This window comes from Alternaria burnsii (genome assembly GCF_013036055.1).
Source record: "Alternaria burnsii strain CBS107.38 chromosome Unknown 746, whole genome shotgun sequence".
NCBI classification, from domain to species: domain Eukaryota; kingdom Fungi; phylum Ascomycota; class Dothideomycetes; order Pleosporales; family Pleosporaceae; genus Alternaria; species Alternaria burnsii.
Window position 1 is genome coordinate 995,477 of NW_024066109.1, and position 26,126 is coordinate 1,021,602.

The 26,126-nt window shown below is 50.5% G+C and overlaps 9 protein-coding genes across 9 annotated transcripts; 5 read left to right on the forward strand and 4 right to left on the reverse strand.

Moving 5' to 3' along the window:
- Positions 1 to 890: 890 nt before the first annotated feature.
- GT037_002895 (nitrite reductase) lies at positions 891 to 8,460 on the forward strand (the record flags this gene model as incomplete). The annotated part of the gene is made up of 8 exons (XM_038927942.1): positions 891 to 1,312; positions 1,365 to 1,623; positions 1,673 to 2,768; positions 2,820 to 3,622; positions 4,801 to 5,093; positions 5,148 to 5,298; positions 5,350 to 5,889; positions 5,938 to 8,460. 8 exons carry the CDS (start codon positions 891 to 893, stop codon positions 8,458 to 8,460), a joined length of 6,087 nt encoding a protein of 2,028 aa, XP_038789220.1.
- A 1,791-nt stretch (positions 8,461 to 10,251) lies between these two features.
- On the forward strand, positions 10,252 to 11,064 carry GT037_002896 (uncharacterized protein; the record flags this gene model as incomplete). The annotated part of the gene is made up of 1 exon (XM_038927943.1): positions 10,252 to 11,064. The coding sequence occupies one exon, from the start codon at positions 10,252 to 10,254 to the stop codon at positions 11,062 to 11,064; it is 813 nt and encodes a 270-aa protein (XP_038789221.1).
- Positions 11,065 to 11,886: 822 nt separating this feature from the next.
- GT037_002897 (uncharacterized protein) lies at positions 11,887 to 12,780 on the forward strand (the record flags this gene model as incomplete). Its single annotated transcript, XM_038927944.1, has 1 exon — positions 11,887 to 12,780. One exon carries the CDS (start codon positions 11,887 to 11,889, stop codon positions 12,778 to 12,780), a length of 894 nt encoding a protein of 297 aa, XP_038789222.1.
- Positions 12,781 to 13,080: 300 nt separating this feature from the next.
- On the reverse strand, positions 13,081 to 13,944 carry GT037_002898 (protein transport protein bos1; the record flags this gene model as incomplete). Its single annotated transcript, XM_038927945.1, has 3 exons — positions 13,081 to 13,557; positions 13,613 to 13,891; positions 13,942 to 13,944. The coding sequence occupies 3 exons, from the start codon at positions 13,942 to 13,944 to the stop codon at positions 13,081 to 13,083; spliced, it is 759 nt and encodes a 252-aa protein (XP_038789223.1).
- Positions 13,945 to 14,872: 928 nt separating this feature from the next.
- On the forward strand, positions 14,873 to 18,400 carry GT037_002899 (peptidase m28; the record flags this gene model as incomplete). Its single annotated transcript, XM_038927946.1, has 6 exons — positions 14,873 to 15,452; positions 15,506 to 16,317; positions 16,777 to 17,043; positions 17,093 to 17,509; positions 17,555 to 17,899; positions 17,948 to 18,400. 6 exons carry the CDS (start codon positions 14,873 to 14,875, stop codon positions 18,398 to 18,400), a joined length of 2,874 nt encoding a protein of 957 aa, XP_038789224.1.
- Positions 18,401 to 19,403: 1,003 nt separating this feature from the next.
- GT037_002900 (uncharacterized protein) lies at positions 19,404 to 20,621 on the reverse strand (the record flags this gene model as incomplete). The annotated part of the gene is made up of 3 exons (XM_038927947.1): positions 19,404 to 19,441; positions 19,499 to 19,671; positions 19,762 to 20,621. 3 exons carry the CDS (start codon positions 20,619 to 20,621, stop codon positions 19,404 to 19,406), a joined length of 1,071 nt encoding a protein of 356 aa, XP_038789225.1.
- An 801-nt stretch (positions 20,622 to 21,422) lies between these two features.
- Positions 21,423 to 22,241, reverse strand: GT037_002901 (uncharacterized protein; the record flags this gene model as incomplete). The annotated part of the gene is made up of 1 exon (XM_038927948.1): positions 21,423 to 22,241. The coding sequence occupies one exon, from the start codon at positions 22,239 to 22,241 to the stop codon at positions 21,423 to 21,425; it is 819 nt and encodes a 272-aa protein (XP_038789226.1).
- Positions 22,242 to 22,358: 117 nt separating this feature from the next.
- On the reverse strand, positions 22,359 to 22,595 carry GT037_002902 (uncharacterized protein; the record flags this gene model as incomplete). Its single annotated transcript, XM_038927949.1, has 1 exon — positions 22,359 to 22,595. The coding sequence occupies one exon, from the start codon at positions 22,593 to 22,595 to the stop codon at positions 22,359 to 22,361; it is 237 nt and encodes a 78-aa protein (XP_038789227.1).
- A 643-nt stretch (positions 22,596 to 23,238) lies between these two features.
- GT037_002903 (uncharacterized protein) lies at positions 23,239 to 24,790 on the forward strand (the record flags this gene model as incomplete). Its single annotated transcript, XM_038927950.1, has 2 exons — positions 23,239 to 23,846; positions 24,010 to 24,790. 2 exons carry the CDS (start codon positions 23,239 to 23,241, stop codon positions 24,788 to 24,790), a joined length of 1,389 nt encoding a protein of 462 aa, XP_038789228.1.
- Between the last annotated feature and the right edge of the window lie 1,336 nt (positions 24,791 to 26,126).

Here is a 26,126-nt window from a genome sequence, read left to right on the forward strand (position 1 = left end):
GACAAAAGGTCAACCGAGGCTTCTCCGAGGCCTTTGGCGTTTACACGAAAGGACGATGATCACAACTTTGTCCTCGGCCGGCTGTTCGCAATGGTCGCATGCACAGTCTACACGAGAGATTGGTCTCACAGAACTTCGCCCCGTAAGCACTACAGAGTTCTAAGAATTTGCACGATGTTGGCGACTACAGCATTTCAAGATGTGTCAAAGATTGTGTAGGTCAAGCATCTCCACAGAGAGATAATTTGTTCATGTGTTGACATCTCCGCTGGAAAGATGCCGGATCTACATGGGAAAGCCGAGCCCCCACACCAAATCCAGCCTACCCGTGTCCGGCCAGGAACATTTCTTAGTGTCATCAAGGCCCGCTTACTCCCTTGCCACACATATCGTGCGCTATTCCCAATCCGAACGTCAGAGATAAGGTCGCATGCGAGTGTGTAAAGTAATTCGAGATGATCAGAGCCTGGCGTTCGATGAGAGCTAGGATGATGACGGAATGCATGATTCGAGGATTTCCCCACAGATCGAGGTAGAGTTTCCGCGGTATTACCATTTAGCGACTGACGTTGACTACAACGTTGACTGGTCCCACTAGCTGATTGAAGGGTGCCACTACATTCTTAGAACACGTTGGGTTTGACTTAGTATCTGCAATTCCAGATACCCCGATTGCAACTCCTGCCTTTTGTCCGGTTCGATCCTATTTGGAGCCTCAGCATCGTGTCGTCTATTGCTTTCTTTTCCAATACCCTTTTCGCAGCACCATCAGAACTTGATGAACCTGTCGTAACTTTTTGGTTGGAAGAGTCGTCCCGTTTAGTGCAAGCGCCATACCCATCCACTGAATCCATTCCAAGTTCCAGTACCGCATCTCTCAGCCACGCATCATGAGCGTAGCGACTCAGAACAAGGCGGGAGTACCCATACCTCCTGCAAATCAACACCAACCACAGCCACATGCTGCTTCGAAGTCGATACAATTACCGCCATCGCCGCCAGAGACGGTAGACGGAGATGACAGCAAGTCCACCACTTCGACGTCAGAACCAGATTTTCCGCTTCCACCACCAGCGAATACCCCACCTCAAGTTCTGGATGTCGACAAGCCTACACCAGATGCGCATGTGCCACGAGATCCGAGACTAATCCGGCTAACGGGCGTTCACCCTTTCAACACCGAAGCACCATTGACGGACCTATTCAATGAGGGTTTCCTGACCAGCCCAGAACTGTTCTATGTGCGAAACCATGGTGCAGTCCCGGAGGTACATGACGCCGAGTGTCTGGATTGGGAGTTCTCGGTCGAAGGGTATGTTATCGTCCAAGTGTAGAATGACATCATGAATCTGAATCTCGTATAGTCTAGTAGCGAATCCCCTCAAAATTACTCTACGACAGTTGCTGGAAGAATACGAAAACGTCACATATCCTGTCACTTTGGTCTGTGCTGGTAACAGACGGAAAGAGCAGAATGTAGTGAGGAAGAGCAAGGGCTTCTCATGGGGCCCAGCAGGTGTTTCAACAGCACTATTCACTGGTGTGGTTATGAAAGACATTATCGAGCGAGCGAAACCATTGCGAAAAGCGAAATACGTGTGTATGGAAGGTGCTGACAAACTTGTAAGCCACATGTCGATGGTCAACATACGAGATCTAACACTATGCACAGCCTAACGGATACTATGGCACTTCCGTCAAGCTCAACTGGGTCATGGACCCAAATCGGGGTATCATGTTGGCGCATAAAATGAATGGCGAGATGCTGAAACCTGATCATGGCAAGCCGTTAAGAGCTGTGATACCAGGTCAGATTGGTGGTCGAAGTGTGAAGTGGCTGAAGAAGCTGATCATCACGGCTGAGCCCAGCGATAACTGGTATCACATCTACGATAACCGCGTACTACCTACGACAGTCGACCCAGACGAGGCAGCCAAGAATACGAAATGGTGGATGGACGATCGCTACGCCATCTATGACCTGTCGCCCAATTCAGCCATTGCATGCCCTGCACATGAAGAGAAGCTAACCCTCTCTTCGAGTCCTGAATCGTACAATGTCCGCGGCTATGCCTATAGTGGGGGTGGACGACGTGTAACACGCTGCGAACTTTCTTTGGATAAGGGAAAGACATGGCGACTCGCGAAGATCGACTACGCAGAAGACAAGTACAGGGCATTTGAAGACCGACAACTCTACGGTGGAAGACTGGACATGGATTGGCGTGAGACGAGCTTCTGCTGGTGTTTCTGGAACCTAGAGATCGCCACCGCCGAGCTAAAAGAGGCTGATGACATTGTGGTGCGAGTGATGGACGAGGCGATGTGTGTTCAACCAAGGGATATGTACTGGAGTGTGCTGGGCATGATGAACAACCCTTGGTTTCGGATTGTCATACATAAAGAAGACAATACTCTCCGCTTCGAGCATCCCACACAACCCGCACTGATGCCTGGTGGCTGGATGGAGCGCGTCAAAAAGGTTGGCGGAAATCTGACAAACGGATACTGGGGTGAGAAGATTGGCGGCGAAGAGCCGGAGCATGCCGCTATCGAGGAGGCAAAGGAGATCAAGATGACAAAGGATGGTGTCGACAAGACCATTGAGATCGATGAGTTGCGGAAACATGACAAGGCCGAGAACCCATGGTTCGTGGTCAACGGCGAAGTCTACGATGGTACTGCTTTCTTGGAAGGTCATCCAGGTGGTGCGCAGAGCATTATCAGCGCTGCAGGCCTAGATGCCACTGACGAGTTTATGGCAATCCGTGAGTTTCGCAGCAACATGGAGTCCGATGATGACGGCTAACAATAAGCAGATAGCGAGACAGCCAAAGCCATGATGCCAGATTACCATATCGGCACTCTCGACGAAGCATCTCGTAAAGTCCTAGCAGAAGGTGAACACGTCCAAGAATCCAACGAGCCGCGGCCTAGCTTCCTTGACTCCCGCACATGGCGCAAAACACTCCTCTACTCTAAGAAGAAGGTCTCTTGGGACACACGCATCTTCCGCTTCAAACTCGACCACGAAGATCAAGCCCTTGGTCTTCCCACCGGCCAACATCTTATGATCCGTCTCCGTGACCCCGTGACCCGCGAGGCCATAATCCGCTCTTACACACCCATCAGTCAAACGACGCAGAAGGGATTCTGCGACGTTTTGATCAAAATCTATGCCGATACTCCCGGCCGTGCTGGTGGCAAGATGACGAAAGCACTCGATTCTATTCCTACAGGCCATTGGGTTGATTTTAAAGGCCCGATCGGCAAGTTTGAATACCTTGGTCGTGGCCTCTGCGCTGTCAATGGCAGGGAGAGGAGAGTGAAGCGCTTTTTCATGGTTTGTGGTGGTAGTGGTATCACGCCTATCTTCCAAGTCTTGCGCGCTGTCATGCAGGATAAAGAGGATACCACACATTGCACTGTTCTCAACGGCAACCGCTTAGTCGAGGACATTCTGTGCAGAGATGACCTGGATAACTTTGCGAAGGATAATGCAGAGAGGTGCAAGTTGCTGTATACGTTGACTCAAGGGCCAGAGGACTGGCAAGGCTTGAGGGGGCGCATTGGTGCGCCGTTGCTGCAAGAACATTTTGTGAAAGATGAGGGTGAGAGCTTGGTGCTTATTTGCGGACCGGAGGCTTTGGAAAAGGCTGCACACAAGGCGTTAAACGAGCAGGGCTGGAGCGATGAGGAATTGATGTTCTTCTAATAAGCGCATTTCTAAAGGCAACTCAGGATTTCGGCATCTTCGTTCATAATGTCTGGAGTTGGGGGGACAGCATCTGGATACACATATTTCGACTTCCTTACTGTATATAGGGCCATGGCTCATAGAATAACGCGCAACGACTTCAACTCGAGCCATACAGCATATCTAGGTGATCAGCTTCCTAGGTTCCTAATGGTAGAGCGGCGCAAGTATGGCACCTAGCGACATTGCGTCCTAGGTCCTAGCTCGTTGCAAGAAACGAGCACTAATTAACGATGACATGGCACTCCATTCCCCCATCTCGATCCTGCCCTCATATCACCGTCAAGCGAAACATCACCTGTATAATGACATCTGCCGGAAACTTAGCGACACCAAAATGCATCTCCGTGAAAGACAATCCTGATAACGAAGCGAGCCAGGACCCTTGTCGCCAAGCCACCTAGCTTGCGATAAGGAACGTCCAGCCACTCGACGCGTCTCCACAGGGAGCCCACATCACGCGAACTCTTCTAATCTCCACGGAGAACTTCGTGCCTGCAGCATTTCTGTACGATAATGAGAAATGTCAATTGTTTGACTGGACGCGCTCGTGTACCCTTGTCGCTTTCACACGCCTTCTGACAGCATGCCGCGGAACGGGAGCTAGGATGCGCTCTGCAGGCCCAGTGCATGGGCATGGAGGGACTATAGAACCCCGCTGCGTCACGATGCATTTCCGTAAACACCGCGGGGCACGCGTGATTGGTGATGAGTGGTTCGATCGGTGGTTGGGCTATCTATGCTCATTGTGGCGCGAGGGTTGGCGCGGGAGAGATGAAGCGTGTTGGGTGAGCTTGCGGGAGATGTCGTGCCACGGAGTTGTAGCTTGCAGGTATTGAGGTCTATCAACTAGGTATCGATCTTACTCGTAAGAGCTATCTCTTGTCTTCTGCATATTCCTTTCCTCTCAAGTCTAGTTTCCTACACCTCTTGGAGTAAACAGTTTATGCTTACTGACTGCGGTATCATCTTGTGCCCTCTTGATTGAGTGTACTAGTACGACGAATTGCTTCAAACACAACCTTTTTCATTGTAGCATTTAGATACCCAAGGCTTCTCCAGCCTCAAATAACACCATGGCCGAGACGGAGCCAATCGTCACACAAGGCATCGAGCCCTCATCAGGCGAATCACATTCACCACCCGGCGACCGCCATATCACAGCAACATGGGGATCGAAGGACGGAAACATCTCCAATGCAGAGTGGAACGATGCGGAAGCCAACAAGCTGCCTGAGAAGGTAGCTGATTTAGAGAAGAAGGGCGAGATCAACGATCAACATCCACGGAAGAAGATCGTGGTTGTTGGATTGGGTATGGTGGGCATAGCGTTCATGTGAGTCAATCAACTTTTGAGTTGAACAAGAAGAAGACACTGACTTTGTCCAAGCGAGAAACTCATGAAGTATGACGTCAAGCGGAGAGAGTATGATGTTGTAGTTATTGGTGAAGAACCACATCTTGCGTACAACCGGGTCGGTTTGACAAGCTTTTTCCAACATCGGCAAGTTGAGAACTTATATCTTAACCCCAAGGAATGGGTATGTTCCAGCACATTCAAGAGAAGGCGTTTATCGCTAACCCGGGTGTAGTATGCGTCGATGCCGGAAGGTTCATTGAACTATCACCTCAACACCCTCGTTACCGAGATCGACTCCACCGAAAAGAACGTCAAGACTTCATCCGGTGAAACAGTACCCTACGATATCTTGGTACTAGCAACAGGATCCGACGCCCTTCTTCCTCGACATACACCCGGCCACGACGCAAACGGTGTTTTCGTATACCGCACAATAGAGGACCTTCAGAGACTCATTGAATTCTCCTCAACAAGGAAAGGTACTACAGGCGCGGTCGTAGGTGGTGGTCTGCTAGGTTTAGAAGCCGCACATGCAATGATGGACCTTGAAGACTTCGCAAAAGTAAAGCTCATTGAGCGGAATCGATGGGTCTTGTCAAGACAATTGGATGGGGATGCTGGTGGTATGGTTGTTGAGCAGGTCCGAGCCCTAGGTTTGGACGTTATGTTAAGCAAGAGAGTGGGCAAGATCTTGACCACAGAGGATAACTTCGTTAAGGGAGTTGTCTTTGAGGATGGTGACGAGATGGAGTGCTCTTGTATATGCTTTGCGGTAAGTACTCCTGAATTCTGAATCAGCGGCGGAACCTGACTCTGACAGATTGGTATCAAATCACGAGACGAGCTCGCCCGTAAAGCAGGCATCAAATGTGCTGATCGAGGAGGTGGCATTGTGGTCGGACCCAACCTAGCAACCTCGCAAACCGACATCTACGCTGTAGGCGAATGTGCCAGTTGGGAGAACCAAACGTTCGGCCTCATCGCTCCCGGTGTCGAAATGGCAGACGTCCTTGCCTTCAATCTCACTCAAGCGAAAGCGCATGCGCCCCGGAAATTCAAAGCCCCCGACCTTAGCACCAAGCTCAAGTTGCTTGGTGTTGAAGTGGCAAGTTTCGGTGACTTCTTCGCAGACCGCGACGGACCGAAGAATATGCCCGGACGGCAACGAGCTGAGAAAAAGGAGGTCAACGGAGCGACGCCGAGAGATCGCGTCAAGAACCTGACGGATGGGCCGGCACCACCACCTGTCAAGGCGCTGACCTACAAGGACCCGTTCCAGCAGGTGTACAAAAAATATCTGTTTACCATGGACGGGAAATACTTGTTGGGTGGCATGATGATCGGTGATACGAAAGACTACATCAAGCTCGTGCCGCTGGTGAAGAACCAGAAGCAGCTGGAGATGGCGCCAAGCGAGCTTATCGTGGGTGCACAGAAGGGCGATGATGACGGTTCAGATCTATCTGGCGACACACAGATTTGCTCATGCCACAACGTCACCAAAGACGATGTAGTCAATGCTACCAAGGACGGAACATGCAAAAGCATCGGCGACGTCAAGTCATGCACCAAAGCCGGCACCGGATGTGGAGGTTGCATGCCACTTGTGCAAACAATCTTCAACAAGACCATGGCTTCTATGGGTAACGAGGTCAAGAACCATCTTTGCCCACACTTCGAGTACTCTCGCGCCGATCTCTTCAACATCATCTATGTGAAGGGCTTGAAGGACTTTGCCGCTGTCATGAAGGAAGCTGGAAAAGATCCGAATTCCCTGGGCTGCGAAGCCTGCAAGCCGACTATTGGAAACATTGTCGCTTCGCTGTACAACAAACATCTACTGGAGGTCAACAACAGAGGTCTGCAAGATACGAACGACAGATTCCTGGCCAACATCCAGCGGAACGGCACGTTCTCCGTCGTTCCCCGAGTTTCTGGCGGTGAGATTACCCCAGAGAAGCTCATCGTTATCGGTACCGTCGCGAAGAAGTACAATCTCTACACCAAGATTACGGGCGGTCAGCGTATCGATATGTTTGGTGCGCGGAAACAAGACCTTCCTGATATTTGGCAAGAACTCATTGATGGTGGAATGGAGTCGGGTCACGCATACGCCAAGTCATTAAGAACAGTCAAGTCATGTGTCGGAACCACGTGGTGCCGATTCGGTATCGGCGACAGTGTTGGTATGGCAGTGCGTCTAGAAGAGCGCTACAAGTCTATCCGTGGGCCTCACAAGATCAAGGGTGGAGTATCTGGTTGCGTACGTGAATGCGCCGAGGCACAGAACAAGGACTTTGGTCTCATTGCTACTGAGAAGGGTTTCAACATCTTCGTAGGTGGCAACGGTGGTGCGAAGCCTCGACACTCGGAACTTCTCGCCAAGGACGTCCCACCGGATGATGTAGTGCCCATTCTCGACCGCTACCTGTCTTTCTACATTCGCACAGCCGACAAACTTCAACGGACAGCGCGCTGGATGGAGAACCTACCCGGCGGCATCAAGTACTTACAGGAGGTCATCCTCGAAGACAAGCTAGGCATCTGCGCAGACCTAGAGAAGCAAATGGAAGACCTTGTTGGTACCTTCTTCTGCGAATGGACCGAAGTTCTCAAGGATCCCAAAAAGCGCTCCTGGTTCTCACAATTCGCAAACACTTCCGAGACCATCGTCGACACCATTGAACCCACCCAAGAGCGTGGTCAAGAACGCCCATCCTACTGGCCTAAAGACTCGATCACAGAAGACTTCCGTGGCACAAAATGGACAGAGTTGTCTTGGCAACCCCTCGTAAAAGCCGAAGAGTTCAAAGACGCCGACACAGGTGATAGTAAGGCCATCAAGCGCGGCGACACTCAACTCGCTGTCTTCAAGGTCCGTGGCAAGTACTATTGTACTCAGCAGATGTGCCCGCACAAGCGTGCTTTTGTCCTCTCCGACGGTCTCATCGGCGACGATCTTGCCAACAATAAACTGTGGGTCAGCTGCCCGTACCATAAGCGCAACTACGAACTATCGGGCGACAACGCAGGAAAATGCGCCAACGACGAGAGCGTCAACATCGCTGTTTTCCCTATTGAGGAGCGCGGTGATGGGTGGCTGTATGTCAAGTTGCCTAGTGTAGAGGAGCTGGACAGTGTACTTGGTACAAGTAAGTTCAAAATCAAGAAGAGCGAGACAGAAGATCCATTCGTTGCTCTGGATAAGAAGTTGCAGAGGCTGCAACTGAAAGGGAGGAAGGGGATGCAGGTTTCTCATCTTGAGGGTGGGTTAGGGGAGAAGGCAAAGGCGGCGCAAATACTCGCTGGTGGAGACAGGGGCGCTGGAGGCTTAGACTGGTAGCTCCCGTGTACGATCCAGGGCGCTTTTGGCCTGGCGTCGTGGTGTTTGTTGTATGATTCCCATGATTGGATATGTAGATGAATTGGTACATGACTCTTTCGATTGCAGTTTTGTTCTCATGCGCTGTACGTTGGACTCTCGATGCAGTATGCTAGTGCCTCCACACATGAGAGTCTTGCTTGTCGTCGTCGGCTCTAATGGTTGTTTCCGGAATCGTGCGATCGCCTCAGCCTCCGCATGATGGCAGTGCCAGGAGAAAACCGCACTATGGGTTAGGGGTTTCTCGTCTCAGTGGTGGCAAGTGGCTTTTTGACTGCGCATGATCACACATAGTAGATACGTCAGCCTTAGCCATGGTGCTGGTATACATGTGGTACCTACAACTTGGTTCAAATTGGCTGCGACGTCAATGTAGTTCCTGGCACTAATATAGTCTTCATTTCTGCATGGCCATTAACTCGATCGCAAATGTCTTGTTTCAAAGTGGATACAATCCCAGTCCCTGATTACATGAGAAGCCGTCCCATCCACGATTATTTAGCCTTGATGATGGGTGCAGTCAACGACAGGTGGTTCGGCACTATGCTCACGATGGTACCCGATAAGAACTTCACTGCTCTCTTTGTGATTCTACAACGCTTGGTGCTCCATGTCGGATGTCATAGCTCTTAAATGTATAAATTAGAGTATGGTGGGTGTAAAGTCGTTGTCGTAGCATCCGTGCCTAAGCATAATCAGACGGGAAGTGTCCAAGAAATCAGCTTATTGCAGGCGCGACATCTTCTGGATCAGATGATGTTTTTCGCATCACTAACCCAGTGTCGAAAGCCCCGGCATTGACCAGTACGATATCTAGCTTTGCTTGTTCGATTGGTTAGTGGCCATAGCCTTGTATTGGCGAGGCGGGTGCACCTACCGTAGACTAGTCACTCTCTGGGTCACGTTGGACAGCCTCTAGCCGTGAAAGTGTCTGCCTACCATCGTATCATAGTTTGCTCCCATATTAGCGCGCGCTCACGTAAAGCTCAAGCCATGCTGACCGCCAGTACGGCGAGCCTTAAGGCCACCTTGAGCCAAGTGCGCCAGTGTAGCAATGGTGGAACCACATTATGCAAAAGATAGCGATCAGAATTATCCGCAGCGAGTGTGTGAGGATTCACAGTGGTCCGCTTGACATCTAATGTACACTGTGTCTTATTAAAATCCTGTATGCTTCTTAGCCAATTTTAAGTAATCGATTGACGGAAAAGGCGTATCTAGAAATCCTTGTTTCCATGAATCTTAAGAGAATGAGCCCAACGACGCAGACTCCCTGACGTTGGTACGTTACGAATATGAGTGAAGTTACATCAGGGTGTAACACAAGGCAGACCGCCGAGTGTACGTTGAGAATAGTATGGGCCATACTCCTTGATTGGTTTTCCACAGTTTGGAACCAACTTCCGAACGCATTAGATGACGTGTCATAGATAATGCTTCAAATCAGGGCTAGATTGGGTCAGCATGCTTTCTCAGGTTCTCTCGTCGTCATCGCGGAAGCAAACATCTTGATGCCCTTGTGGCACATGGAAGTGGTGCGGAGTTCCAACAATGCCTTCACGGCGGGTCAGCACACATGTGAAGTAAGGACGCTCTCACCGGTGTTTTATGGGTATATAGTATCTGATTTCCGAGTTGGTTACTGCTTTCTTTTGAAACCAACTTGCTGAACAACAATCAAAGCATCCATTGTCGAGCCTGCGGCCACATTACCTCTCCACTAGCGTCACTCAAAGCTTCGTAATCGAAAACATGAAGATCAACGTTGGCTTCGATACGGTTAATGTGGACGGTAGCACCTTTCGGGCTTGGTTCCCTCAGCTGTCGTATATGTCCGGATTTGACGGTGATCTCGTGGAAGACATCAACACTCGCATTGGTGGAAGGTATGGCATAACGCGAGAGGACATTGAACACGCGCTGCTCGCATTCTTCAAACAACTGGAGTATCGTCTCGTTTCGTTGGAAGGCCAGACACGGATACGCGTAGTTGGTTTTCTGATGAACCAAGTGCAGAAAGATATGCAAGAGATGTGGAAAGCCAGGGGCCTTAGAAAATCGCGGCACATGTTCATTATTTTGGCCTACCTAGCATCAGAGGGTCAATCCATCTACCTTGCTGAGGCCTTGGTCCGATTTTGGTCGCAAGGAACGCGGTATCTAATGCAGGAGTCACAGCAGTACCACGGGGACTGGCACAAAGCTCTCGAAAAGATCCGGGACTTGATGGAAGGCCCTCCCAATCTGCGTCTTGAAGCACTAGCGATGATTCCATACGCTGAGATGCATCGTCGTCGATCCCCCCGCGCCTTAGCACTGCCATGGCTAGGGCACAGAGCTCGGTCACTACCAGCAATTCGACATCGTCATAACGCAGACATGCGTCTTGCAAGTCCCTTATATCCCAGCTCTGCTTGGACCTCGCCAGTCATTTCACCTATCGGCTACCCGAGAGACGACTATCTCGAGGAGCTCGGCAACCTTCAGTACCAACAGAGCGAAATGAACATGAAGTTGAACAACGTCGATGGAAAGCTTGACCTTCTACTTGCCAGCTATTACTAGTGATCAAGAGCAGCGCTTTTTGGATCCTGAGCATAGAGTGGATCAATCTATCGTTCTGGGGTGGTGGGCTGTCGTGGTGACTAGCTGCGGATCAAGATGGCGAGCACCCGGTTGCTAGCATTGAGGGTCTGATTTTCGCAATGGGGAGGGTTGAGATGGTTCAACACGGAATGCGAGGCGCGGGTCGATTATTGGAAGGTCTTTCAGCGGGTAGGCTCCAGACTATCTATGATTCAGGAGACAGATGAGCGTTTTAGCGAGGTGTTGCATCGACGGCCTATTTCATGGTCATCTAGGTATTCCTTGCAATTTCGGTAATTTGTGTTTTGCTAGGTAGAAGCGTTATATAGCATACTGAGCACCCTCTGCCTTCCCTGCCATAGTTTACAAGCTCAGGACTTTCAAACGCGAATTGAATGTTGTACTACCGCGGCCGATCGAAAGATTTGCCCTACCTATTGCGTATATAACCCGTTCTTCTCTGCTTGTAAAACGGAGGCAGCAAGCTGATTCGCGCTATCGTATCACAGTGATACTGGGCAAAGCTGAACCATGGTATCGACAGTCATTGGCTAGAATCCTATGAGGCGGCCACGCGCATCGTCGAAGCAAACATGTACGACACTTGAATTCAGCCGCTTGACCAACGATCGGTCGCAGAGGATAGTATCAGCCTGGTGTTCACCGACCTTTGACGTATAAAGACATCAGCGAACCGTTGAGAGGATCTTTGGGCGTTCCTGTGCGACCACAAATCTCTCCAAGCGTTCTCAAAATCCCTTCATACGTACTGCAAATCTTCAAACTCCACACGGCTGATTCATGGAGGATATCGGCGTGATTCACCTCGATAGCGGCCGCTTGTTCAAAATCCGGCTGAGCGAGTTGGAGCGATGGCTTCCAAAAATCCACCATCTGGTCCATTTCAATAGATTTGACGCCCGTGGCCTGGTTGTACAGATGACCGGTATTTTCGATGGCCAGGTATACCGTACCATCACAGCTGAAACGATCATAACAGTTTTGGACGAATTTATGACACAGCTAGAATTGGAACCTCTTTTCGCCCCTCCTACTGGAAAGACTCTGCAGAGAAGCATCGAACTTCGTCTTAGGAAGGACTTGCGTGTCGCAAATATCGCAGGTCTTCGGCGTAGCAGAGAGAACTTTATAATTCTTTGCCTCTTAGCGCGACTCAGCCGATCGCAAGCTCTAGCGAAATCCATGGCAACTTTCCTGCGCTGTTTTGTTTGGGAGATCGTTCACGGTGAAGAACCCGAGCTGTTTAGAGAGTGGTGCATGGGCATCGTTGAAATGCGAGACTTGGTACCCCACCAGATCCTCAAGGAGCTGTTGCACTGCTTCTTCGGATTCGTCGGTCGAGCATACGAGCCCAGGCTGCTGCCTGCGTACTACGACCGACACGCAGAGACTATAATGAGATACATGTTGCAAGCGCAACACCACTCGCTGCTCAATCATCCACGAAGAAGGGCATTGCTGATACTCGAAGATCCAGCTGGATACTTGCGGGATCGGCTTTTGGGTGTTGGTCGTCCTCTGCAGCATTATCGTCATCATCGCCAACTTCAACTCGCATATCCATGGGTTCAGCCAAACGGAAGCTTCGATGAGGTCGAGAAAATGCAGTATCAGCAGGAGGAGATGAACATGAAGATTGACCACATGAACCGAAAGCTCGATTACTTGATCTGAATTTGGAGCTTCGAAAGAATTGGGACTTCGTGTCGTCGTGATTATATGTATACTGCTGTATCTGGTTCCCTGACTGAGTTATGCCAGGGTATCTTTGTCGGTGGCTGAAGCGGTTAGCCAGACTCAACGTGACGTGAGCGTCTATAGAAACTTACCACTGCGTTACTGTATCCGATTGTTGCATAAAGTATCACAGATACTTGCAATGTTCATTATGCTCCATGCGCGTCGCTAATTTGAATGTTCTCTGAGCGTGCAAGACCATGTCGAGCGCTTGTACACCTCACTATAGCTATGCCATCATCTCAAGTAGTGGATGACCAGCCAGCAGAACAGGAAAAAGACCACCACCCCGCCCCAGAAGATCCACTTATCCTGCTTCGCTCTCCTCTCTACCATACGTATGGTGTCACCACTAATACCCAAGGTGTTTGCAACGGTGTAAAGCCGCCTCTGTGTGCCCTTGAGCATATCCCTCTGCTGGCCCAGGTCGCCGAGCACAGCCCTCCCTCTGTCTAGGAACTCATCTAACTGCTCAGACGTCTTGTTGAAGAAGGTGTTTTCCCTCAGCACATGACCCTCGCGATCATAGTCACCGCCTTGAGGTGCGCCAGCAGAGTATGGGTTCGGTCGGTAGGGAGCATTGGGGTTGTAGGGTTGGGAGGGTGCAAAGGCCGAATGCTGGGCGGAGAGATTAGGTTGTGCGTAGGGGTTTTCGGGCGTAGCTGTGTTGTGCGGACGGCGGCCTAGCAGTTCTGTGCGCGCTTCTGTACTTTGCTATTGCTAGTTAGCACCGAAGCTAGGGGTCCAAGGACGCTGGTTCGGAACGTACAATATCCTCATTTGCGCTCTTAATCCGTTTGAAGTTGGCCCTGTATTCTTCCAGTTCAGCTCGGAAGTTCTTCAATCGCTCCTGGGCCTTTTCTGCCTTGGTCTGTACAGGTTCTTGCTTTGCAAGCTTGCCATAATCGTCGATGGTGCGTGCAAAGGAAGTCAACGACGCGTTCAGTTGGGCTTGGAGATGTGGTGACGGCGAGGCCGAGTCGGCAAACTGGTCCAGATCTTTTCGTATCGACGTCGACTGCCGTAAGGCGGAATTGAAGAGCGCGTTCTGTGTGCGATGTGAACTTGTGTTGCACCAACGTGAACGGGGAAGCAAACCATTGTGGATTTGAAAAGTTGCGGTAATGTTTCGACGAGTCAAAGACACTGCGAGTAGGCTTGCGTCTTAGCGCGATGTTTGTAGCAGCTGGTGTTATGTTGCAGCCTTGTAGGCAGACTCGTGACTTGACACATTGCATCATCGCGAAGTTCGACTGCTGGAACCTCGGTGAATTGCCAAGCCTCTAGCCTGTCTGCGCTAGCGGCATAGCTAGAGGCCCTCTCACTTCCTAGAGTTTGACATCTGGGTACTCCGTTGCAGCATATAAATCCCAGCTTCATCTCAAGACTCCACTTGAAGGTCCCGGGCCTTGTAACTTTCGACAAGTACATCATACCGAATTCCTCGACGATGCCGCTCCCTGCTGGTACAATACGACGTCTTGTAAAGACAGAAGACTAGAATGCTCTCGAGCTTCTATCGCTATGCGTGTTTGCGATGCCTAGGCTACCCAGCCATGTCTGCTGCTGTACGTATGTATCTGCACAGGCCACAACCGTCTGCTCTGCCTAGTGGCAATATCCCTTTCGTCCCTTTAGTCATTGCACAGCGCTCCGCACCTTATCGGCTTCTCTTTGGCGTGTTCAAGCTTTCAATGTCCCGTGGTTGACGTCGTCTTCTCCATTCCACCTGCCTATTCTGGTAAGCATCTACCCTGTCGGCATGTAGCAAGCCTGGGTATCAACGCTTGCCGAGCCGCGGGACAGGTGCATCTCGAAAAGAGATCGCAAAACATGATGAGCAGCGTCTATTGTAGACCCGGTATGCTAACTAGCATGGGAAGTTCGTTGTGTGCTGCTTCCGATATGCGGATCCATGTTATAGCGTGCCGTCTCACGCCCTGGGCGACAAGCCATCTAGTCATCACTATAAGACGGCAATCCACAACGCAACATCTGGAAGGATAACCAGCTGTTCGTCGCATCGACAATGTACCTCAAATCGGCTCTATTCGGCAGCGCGCTGCTCTCGACAGCCTGCGCGCATGAGATCCTTTTTGGCCGCGACCTTCCATTACCAGTGGCAGCCAATGCAGAGTCATACACCGACTGTGCTAATGCCGCATGGCCTCCATCAAACGTTGGCGTGGAGCTGATTCCGCAAGTACCGGACGATGAGATGCGAGCCATTGTGAACGAGATCAGCCCAGCCAACATCGAAGCCACAATCACCAAGTTAGTCTCGTTCGGAACCCGCCATACACTGGCTACATTCAACAGTTCAACGCGCGGGATCGATGCAGCAAGAGACTGGATAGCTTCTGAGATGCGGAAGTATGCCGCGGAGAGCAATGGCACGATGACGGTGGAAGTACAAAGCTATCTACAAGGAGTGGCCAGCAGAATCCCCTTTCCCGTGTACATCTCGAACGTGCTAGCAACTGCCAAAGGAAGTGAGGACCCGGAAAGAGTATATGTCATGACTGGACATTATGACAGTCGCGTTACGGATGTCCTCAACTATGAAGCCGATTCTCCTGGAGCCAACGACGATGCAAGCGGAGTTGCCAGTAAGTTAATATCGGATGCACATTCGGGGAACAATGGCTGATTTTGCTAAAAGTTGCGATGGAGATCGCGCGTGTCCTCGCAAAGCATCAGCCGAAATCAACGATCATTCTTGGTGCTGTATCTGGCGAAGAACAAGGCTTATATGGCTCGACCTATCTTGCACAAACCCTCAAGAACTCAAGTACCAATGTCGAAGGTATGCTTAACTGCGACATTGTTGGTTCTTCAACTGGGGATCGAGGTCAGAAAGATCCATATACTATTCGTGCTTTCGCACAAGGTGTTCCTCCTCTATCTGCCGAGAACAACGTCACTGCAGCACGACGCCTCCAAATTGGTGGCGAGAACGATAGTCCGGCACGAGAGCTTGCGCGCTTCTCTGCCGAAGTTGCTGCCAACAATGCCACCGGCATGAACGTAGCCATCATCTACCGTTTAGATCGCTTCCTGCGCGGAGGCGACCATACTGGATTTCTCCAGGCGGGTTATCCAGCCATCCGGTACACAGAGCCTAACGAGAACTTCGCTCATCAGCATCAAGACTTGCGTACCGAAAATGGCACTGTTTACGGCGATTTGATTGAATTTGTCGATTTTGACTTCACAGCACGTGTCGGTAAAGTCAATCTTGCGACGCTTTGGTCCCTGTCTCAGGCTCCTGCGATGCCACGCAACGTTACAATCGATACCACAGTCTTGGACAACGATTCGCGCATCAAGTGGATAGTTTCCAATAGCACAGATGTTGCAGGCTATGAGATTGTATGGCGATCCACCACAGCAAGTTTGTGGACTCGCATGCTCGATGTTGGCAAGGTCGGCTCAGTCGTTCTTCCGCTTAGCAAGGACAATGTTATCTTTGGCGTAAGGGCCGTCGGAACGAACGGGTATAAGAGCCCTGCTGTCTATCCTTTCCCAGGATAGAGGGAGATGATCTGAAATGCTTTTTGCAGAAGGAAATTGTCTTGATGCGCGTCATTGGGACGAAAAAGTGGAATTCAACGATGCAATAGATTGTATATTTTCCCGCATACCTTTCCCTAGAAGACTGGCGGGGCTCTCAATACTAAGATGGTAAATACACGTGATCGATTTCTTAGGCCAGCCCTCGCAAGCATCTCCGCTTTCGGCACGTATGCGCCAAGCGTCACCAGCTACAGCAGACATGCAAACCTCGGGTCAGAGCGATATAATACATGCGCAAGGCACAATTGTTCAGGAATATCCCCTAGCTCTGCTTGATTCGTGAGCATCCTCCTACGGTCTTGTTGGCTTCGTTGTACAGTCTCTTTAACCATGTCGCCGACTAACACTATAACACAGACCACAGCAAGCACCAATACACTTTCAGGTAGTATTTCACACACGAACATCGAGTTGCAATCTACAGTGCCAGTAGCATTGCGCGACCAAGGACGTGTATTGGGTAACGAAGAAAGTAAAAGCATCGATCCGATTGAGTCCCTTCCTCAGCCATCAACTGCGGTGTCGGTAGTTGAACGATGGAACCATCCGAAGGCCAATATATACCGCACATTTGCTATTCTGTTCGCCTTTACTATCATGGGCGCGAATGATGCCGCTTATGGTGTGAGCAACCCTGTCCTTCCTGTTCACGTAGGATGCTGACCTTCCGAAGGCCATCATTCCTTATCTTGAAGGTTACTACAATCTCACATATGTCGTGGTGTCCCTGGTATTTCTCTCTCCGATGGGTGGCTATGTTAGTGCTGCCCTTTGCAACAACTGGCTGCATGTCCGTCTTGGTCAGCGCGGAATTGCTTTCGTCGGACCCATCTGCCACCTTGTGGCCTATGTAGGCATATCCCTCCATCCGCCCTACCCTGTCCTGGTAGTTCTGTTTATTTTCTCTGGTTTTGGCAACGGCATCGAGGACGCAGCCTGGAATGCCTGGGCAAGTAGTTTGGCCAATGCGAACGAGGTCCTAGGATTCTTGCTTGGCTTCTATGGTCTTGGGGCTTTGCTGGGTCCGCTCGCTGCTACAAGCTTGATTGCGAAGCGCGGATGGCAGTGGTACCAGTTTTACTACATTTTGGTTAGTCATTCGGGCCGTGCGTGAACCTTTACTCACTCTCAATAGCTTGGGGGAGCAACCATTGAGCTTGCAACATCTCTCTGGGCCTTTTGGTCAAGATCAGGTCAAGTGTATCGCGAACAGAACCCTGCTACGAATGCAGCGGGTAAAGGCCGTCTTAAGCAAGCGCTCAAGAGCCGCGTCACCTGGGTGGCATCTATCTTTCTCTTTAGTTATGTTGGAGCTGGGGGAGCGCTTGGAGGTTGGATCGTGACTTTCATGCGCCGAGAGCGAGCCGGTGGCGAGTTTGAGTCTGGTATTGTCGCTACTGGATTCTGGACTGGCATCGCTGCCGGACGTCTCATCTTGAGCTTCGTCACTCCAAAGCTTGGTGAGAAGTTTGCTGTCCTGGTATGGTAGGGACCGGAAAAGTGGATGCATAAACTCATTCTATATCAGGTTTATATCATCATCGCCATCCTCTGCCAACTTATCTTCTGGCTCGTCCCGTCGTTCCACGTCTCAGCTATCTTTGTTGCACTACAAGGGTTTTTCCTTGGCCCATTGTTTCCAGCGGTCATCGTTGCAACAACAAAAGCTCTCCCGCCATATCTCCACGTCTCCGTGATCGGGTTTGCTGCCGCAATCGGTGTCGGTGGCGGCGCTGCATTACCCTTTGCTATTGGATCACTGGCTCAAGCAAAGGGTCTTGGTGTCTTGCAGCCCACAATCCTCACTGTTCTCGTAGTGCTTTTGGTACTATGGCTCTGCTTCCCAAAATTAGGAAAAAAGAGAGTGGAAGGAGATATACCCCTATCAAGGCCAGAGGAGCCGCGGAAATGGTGGCTTAATTTAGATTTCGACCTGATTGAAACCGGAAGACACGCCATTACGAAGGCTCGGGGCTGCTAAGCGGGCAACATTATCAGGAAAATATCGTGGCAAGCGCACTCATCTCAGAGCTGAAAAATCCGCATGCAGTGTCAGCGGGTGCAAATGCCTGGAGCCATCTGCAGATGGGGCTGCAACCTCTCTCCATGCCTCCTTCTATTCCAGTAGGCGGACTCCGTCTCTTTCGTCGTTATATAATGTACAGGCTACACAGGTTTCACTTACTTCAACTTTATGTTTACCAACGTCAACACTCAATACACTGCACCGACTATAATTCAACTTCGACGTCAAGTTGTATCTGCGTGACTCGAACGTGTTAACATCAGAGTGCCAAGCGCGAGTTAAGACTTTCAGTCAAGATCATTTAGGACTTTGCGATCAAATCTTACGGTCTCGCACCTTTGTTCACCGTCTTCGATCTCTTATCGCCAGTAGCATCTACGTCGACCTCATGTCGTCGACCCCATATGAAGCTTCTTCATGCTCCATCACAGGCATGGCGCAATCCCTAGCAGTTACCTTGGATGAAAGCTAAAGTACGAAGATTGATCCACACGGACTGCATACCTCCTCAACCGCCGAACTGGAAACGTCTGGAAACAACGAACTCAGCCCGACGGAAGACCTAATATATCAAGGGACAAACACGAGAAGTGTCACATTGTTGGCCTCGAAGCGCTTGAGGAACGTGGTGAAAAGCTGTTAGCGATCGGCCAAATCATCTGAGCAGCGTACGCATGTGATCACCTTAACTTTTATGATGGCGAAAGCTTTGTTTTGTCCACGGTTCTACCAGGGTTCAGCAAGGGTGTACTCATAGCTGAGGCTCACGATAATGATCATCGTTTCAAACTTATGATCTGGTTCACGGATGCCATCAGCAAGGCTAAAGTGAACATTTTGAAACCACTTACAGGATATACACAGGAGGATCCGAGTGTGGGGGTTACACTTTCATGTCACTAGTAATTTCTCGATATATTCATCTGCAAGATGCTAAAACTCTACATTTCAGCCCTCATCAGATCTTCATAAGTCCTCCCGGAAGTTCGGTCAACCCTGGGTCAAGCTGTCAGCTCATTGAAGACTGCACAAGGGTGCCGTGCATGGACTTACATCCATCAATATCCTCGTCAACGGTCCGTGGTACGGTGCATTTCATCGCTTCCTCGGTAGACTGATAGTCTAACACCGAACAAACATCTCCGGTACAGCGCGCATCCATCGCTCGCTGGAGCGAGTCATCTTTCCATCCAAAGACGTAATCGCCGTGCTGGGTAAACCCATCTCTATTTATGACAAAGTCAGACTTGGTGCATTATACTTTGTACGCTAGAGATGTACAGGAGGCAGGAAGAGAAAGGCAAAAGGCGACTTACACATCTCCAGTACTAAGCACAAAAGGCTGTGTTCCATCCTCAGGCCACAGTGCTTCGTCATTAAAGATCCTTGTATCCCACATAACCTCATACATAACCTGCGGTATAGCGACGGGATGACTTTGTGGACAATTTCCCGTGGGCCCAACAGCGGTATCCAGCGAGCCGTTTGCATAAGCTACATGGCTTTGGTGATCTGGACTGTCCAGATTGACACCATCCCAGCAAGTTGGAAAGGTAATGACAGAGCGTATTCCACCAGCACAGAAGCCTTTGGGAAACGTCTGAGCATCCGGATCTACACAGTTAAGGCGATTTTCTTCGCCAACTTCTGGTAAACATCGGTAACACACTTTGCGTGCAGAGGATACTTGGGTGGTCGCTGTTGCGTCGCCGATCAGCATACGAAACCCGGGACGGAAGGCAGTGACAGCCGTTGAGTTATCCATGTCTGGTATATAGTATACGGTAATGCCTCCGTTACCCTTCAATCCTTCACTAGTGAATTGCGGAACACGTTTGTAGGTGCCATTGCGTGCACGAAAGTATAGGACCGCGGTCCAGTAGTTTGAGAAGTCTTCGGAGAAGGTGCAACTGGTACAAGTGGAAGAGTTGGCGAGGTCGTATGTCACCGGTGGCATGTATGCAGTAAAGGAGTTTCCGCCAACGATTTGATGGAGGTGTGGAGATGGGGCGACGTTGGGATTCACGAGGGGATCTAACCTCTCGACGACAAGTTGCGAACATTGGAAGCGTAGCATAGGTGGTCTGTCCAATGGGGATTGGCTCGAGGCATGACTAACCAAGAGTAGAAAGAAAAAGAGGGTTGTGCAGACTTTTGCGATCGCGAGGCGTACCATGATGATGGCGTAAGAAGAATACACAGAGAAGCTAAAGGAGACTTGGCAGAATAACCAAGTCGTATGTATACATGTCACCCTCGCCAATATTCTACACCCCTTGAGCTCAACCCACAAGCAGATAGTGTTGAGTACGCAGTTAATCTAACGCTGATTGTAGTGGGGCCCGGGAGTTGCAACCCCTAGGGTCAACTGAATGTTGTGCGACTTCAACCTACCGTTTCGGAACTCTGTCAGCATTGCACTCTACAATTCGCAGCATTGGTATGTGGGGAGTGAGCGGTACCATGCCTGTGAAACGATATGATGAGTAAATTTCAGTTGAAAGTGCCGCAGATATACACAATCCACACTGCATGATGGAAAGCCTCTCTACTTTGCCTAATGGATTTCCCATTCAATCCGACCAATCTCTCGTACATGATATTTCTGCAATGATGGGCTAAAGTGTAGGAGTGATGAAGCTCATCCAGTCATTGAACACTCTGTCATCATGTCGAACCCCGTTCAGTGCCTGGCACAACGTCATACTGTCGTTAAAGTCAAACATCAGCTAATTACCAGGTCAGCTGCAAATTCTAGATTGCGTACTAGAAGCTGTTGTTCGACTTGTACGATGGTGGCTCCTCATATCGTCGAAGCGTTTCAACAAGATTGCGAGCGCTCTCGTGTGTGTTTTTTTGGACCACGGGCCCGTTGGTTTTGGCGATGACGGCAAGGGCGGCTATAGCACCAGCGGTAATGAGAGCCAGTTGTGGCCGATGACAATAGTGCGCGACAGTGTCAGCCTGTTCTTCGTGTTCAGCCATGGAGGGCGTAAGTTGTGGGTTCTCGGGGGACCGAGGTAGTGCTTGACATGCTACCACCACTGCCACTCTTCCTTCTTTTGTGGTGTTTTATAGAATCGGAACCGACGCTTGAACGGCGGTTGGCGGAGACTGGCTGCATAGGAAAATAGCCAGACTCGTCTTCGATGGCAAAGCGCACTGGTGTTCTCGCCCTGCTCTGCACCGGACTCATCCGGAACGCTTCAGAGCCGGCACTCCACCTCTGGCCTGGGCTCACGCCGCCTGTCAGGCTTCTAGCATGTCTCCTGGTAGGCGTCTCAGCAGGCAATTGAAGCCTCGAGTTGATGCCCATCCACAGTGCCTCTTCGTCATCATCGCCAGACATCCTCCACCCGCCCACGCCTTCGAAGTCGCGCGTCAACTCGCTTGTACCGATGAGCGCCGTGAGAGAGTTGTTTTTGTGCTTCAGAAGACGCGACGTGTGTGCCGAATGTGTGCCAGTGTCTTGTGAAGATGTCGTGCTGGCCGTGCTGGCCCGGCGATGGCGCTGTCGGGTCGGAGACTGTCGGGCGGATGAAGGCATAAGAGAGGAACGGCGAAGCGGCATGGGCTTCGGCGGCGAGGGGGAGAGCCATGCTCCAACGATGGCTACTGCCAGGCGGCAATACACAGCCAATGCGCGCAAGGAGAGCAGCGATATGGCAACTGACGTGGTGACGACGGCGAAGATGGCGAGCGGGATGGAGACGGACAGTAGTATCAGAGGCGTGAGGGCGTAGACTGGGTTCCACATGTTGGGCTCCACGCTGCATGAGCCCAGTCGAAGCAACATGGCGTCGACTCGCTGTCTTTCTTGTACAAGCAATGACGAACGTCTTCGCATGTGAAAGCTGCGGGGAAGCGCCAAGACCTAGGTAGGTAGCATCAACAGCGAGCGCGCCTCCCTCGCTCAATTGCCACTGAACCGCCTTGCCGTGCTCCGTGCAGGCGTGATTCCGATGCCGATGAGAACTGCGCCCAGAGAGGTGCCTTTGAAGATGCTCTCGTACTGTTCAATCTTCAGACGCGTCGAGTAGGGCTGGCGTCTGATGCGAAGAAATGTCGCTCCTGTGACGGCAAGCCACGCACCGAAAAGGATCTCGTAACGATACTTTTCCACCACGGTTTCCGACGCGTTACCAGGCATTGTACTGAGGCGGTCGACCAAAAGCAAAGGTGGAAAATGCAACCAAGGTTGCAGGATTGGGCGGGAGACGTCTTGTTAACTAGGACGAGCTTCATGACGTCGTCGGCACACCATCACGCGCTCGCCACCGCCATATGCATCACACCAGCCCTCAGACCACTACAGTCCCACTGAGAAGCATCGTGCCCACATTCACCGTGGTTTTCGTAAACACAGCGCCATTTACTCTTTTCCTCTTACTAACCATACGTCCAAGACAAAACTTACCTACCATTGTCAATTTACTGTGCAGCCGTCGCATCGCTTTGTCTACGCCGACTTCCCCTTGTCTGGCCTTATCACGGAATTACCATCATGAGTACGCTAGACAAGCCCAGTTCCAATCGCAGCCTAATCGTTTAAATTCTCATTGCTGTAACAGCAGTACTAACGGTGCCCGTCGTCCCTTTGTAAGCGAAACGGCCTGTGGAGGCTGAGTTGGGCATTTCATAGTAACGGCTTTGTTTCTTGATGCAATCCGCAAACAAAGGTAATTAATTACTCGACTTACTACAGCAGTCGTCTCGCCTTGGAACACGACACCGTTCAGTCATTTAGCTCGACGCCACCTCTATAAGTTTGAATTTTGCTTGAAACCATCACAATGTCAGCATCAAAACTCACATCAGGCGCAAACAAGACTACCTCGTTTGACACAGATATTGGATCCCTGCCTTCAACACCCGACGACTTCCAACCTCGAGTCATATCCGAACGAATATTCATTATCGTCACTTCTGTGCTAGCTGCCACACTCATCTTGACCATCCTTATTGGATGCGTACACTTCATTCGCCGACGACGCCGGCGGCAACATGGCAAGAATCGCGAACAACAAGATATTGAACAAAGTCTACAACGAGCTCGAAGGCCAATACTCACCATAGATACTGATCTATCACGCGCAAAAGATTTGACTAGGCCTGCAATCAGAGCCACGTTACCGTATTTGCCCGGGCACAGTGAGGTACTATCTGCGCCGTTGGTTCAGGTCAGGACTGCTCCTCCAAGCATATACAGCTCTGGAATGAGTGCTTTCGGCCCAGCAAGATTCTATAGCGCCAGCAGAAATTCTTTAAACTCACATCTGCCTGGTGTCCCTGGCAGGAATATGAGAATGCCTGTGCATCAAGACACTACATTTCAAGAGATGAACTTCAGAGAGTGCACGCAGACCCATAACCCGTATGATATGGGACTCGACCGCTACATGTAGACTAGTGGGATTATTCTACAAGTCGGCTGCTGATAGCACTTTGTGTGCTCACTTCCCTTGATTCCCTACACATTGTTGTTGTTCCTAACCCTCGACTACAACCTTATCTTCAGATCCCCCTCAGGACCACCGATACTTTTACGGCCGCTGAATTCGTAGTCCCAGCTCTTCTCAACGACAGTATCTATACATGACGTTAACTTATCCGGATATCGTGGCTACTGTGTCAGGCGTACTGCTATTAGTCATTGGTTTAATCTGGTACTTCGTCCACCCAGTCAGCCGATTCACCTTTTCACGTCGGAGATATCCATTGACTATACGAGACGAAGAGAATCAACTCTTTTCCACATCCAGTAATCGCCTCTCCAGCATCGGTACTTTCGAAACTATTGGTAATCTCATAATCTCTCCAGGTCGTCGCCCTCTTCCCTCGGCACTAGACATCGTCAATCATGTAGGGATGGCTATTGGTCTACCAGCAAGCGCAAAGCCAGTAAGATTGAAAGACGTTCCAAGAGTATCCTTACGTCTACCGCCTGTGACGCCTATGACCCCGACAACAAAAGTCAACATCGTTATGATGGAAGCTGAAGCCAAAGCTGGATCCCTCCACACCAGCAACGATGCTATGCTCAACACAGCTACTTCGGGTCGAGCATATTCCGTACATCTTGGAACTGCTCCTCAAGCACGGAACATCGAGAACCAAGCTGATATTACTTCGCGACGTAGGGAACCTACTATTGCCATGAAAAATCATGACTTCGACCTTGGTCTGGAGACCTGTTTGGATGAGCCCTTGGGGGAAATCCAGGATGTCTTTGTCATTGGTCATGATGACGATAATGAGCCTGAACAAGTTGATCTTGCTGATCACAAGATAGCTTGTGGCTTCGGATCAGGTAGATCTATGGCAGCACTCTATCATGCGGTGTAAGTTAGAATATGCAAGCGTAACATCACAACACTAAGAGCTTTTGCAATGATTCGCTGCCTATTTATTTGACGTTTCTCGTGTTGTTGAGAGGTAGTAAACAATTCTCACGGGAGATATCTATATTGTCACAACCTCTTTCTTAACCCGTGGCGTGTGCCTGGTTCTCGCTACCACTTTGATGAATTGTGTGACGACAAAGAAGACATCATGAGTGCTCGGCAAGTGTTCCAGTCCACCCAGACACAACTTCCAGTCGCGAACATCTGGTCTACTTATCCGCCTCAGTGGAAACAAGATGCGAGCTGCTGGAGGCAAAGCTCTCCAAAAACAGGGCTGGGATATGGAGAGATGCTTGGCGATAGATATGGGCCATGCTGATCCGGGGAAGGACCGGTGCGCTTAGTCAGCCAGTGCTCGACGCGTCGACGCGTTGTCGCGTCTATCTCTCCAGCCACCAACTGTTCTTTTTATTTCTCCATGACCCTCTTTCGATTATTATCTGCTCCAACGCAGTCATGGCGATCCCCTCAGTGCACTTGGACCCGTACTGAATAGGACTTGAACCGCACACAAACCTCACTTGGCGTGCGTAACAGAGAATTGTTCAGCACCTGCGGCTTCATACCAGCTGTCCCTGTGCTTGTCAGAGAGCGCGGAATCGGTACGCGTGCCATGAATTCAGATTCAGTACCTGATGATGCTTTACGTATCCTTATTGATGAGCGCACAAATAGCCTTGAAGCCTCGGAAAGTATCCTGGCTCCGGCCCGCAGTTTTCGGATGCATGCGCTTCTGGATCCCGATAAACGCCACTCCAGTTTTTCAGGCACTGTTCGCATTTGTACTTTGAAGAGCCCTATACAGCTTGGTGTCACAGCTTTGGCATTGTTCGTTATCACTGGCTGGTGTCTCCAAAGGTCATGTTTCAAGATCGTCGCATCACCGGAAGGCCCGTCGCGGGATGATCACATCTGCTAGGACAACCCGGGAGACAGGTGAGGCTCCTCTACGAAGCTGTTTTACCGTTCCTTCAGCACCCTATGAACCTTGGAGAAATAGTCATAGCTGCGATTGGGTTGTTCGACCATGATGGTTCATGATTGACACCTACTTAGAATATTATCGTCCCTAGTATGTCACCAGTGTTGTTCACCGAAATCGTATTCCTGTCCACTTTAGCCAGTCTTTGCAGAACATTGTAATGCACAAAAGAGACTCCGACACAGAATGCGCGTTCCTGACATGCCCCACGCGCGACATGGAGCTGGCGTGTTTCTAGCGTTTCTAGTTCCACGTCTAGGATGTTTCGAAAACGCCTTCCTGGACAGCATTACCA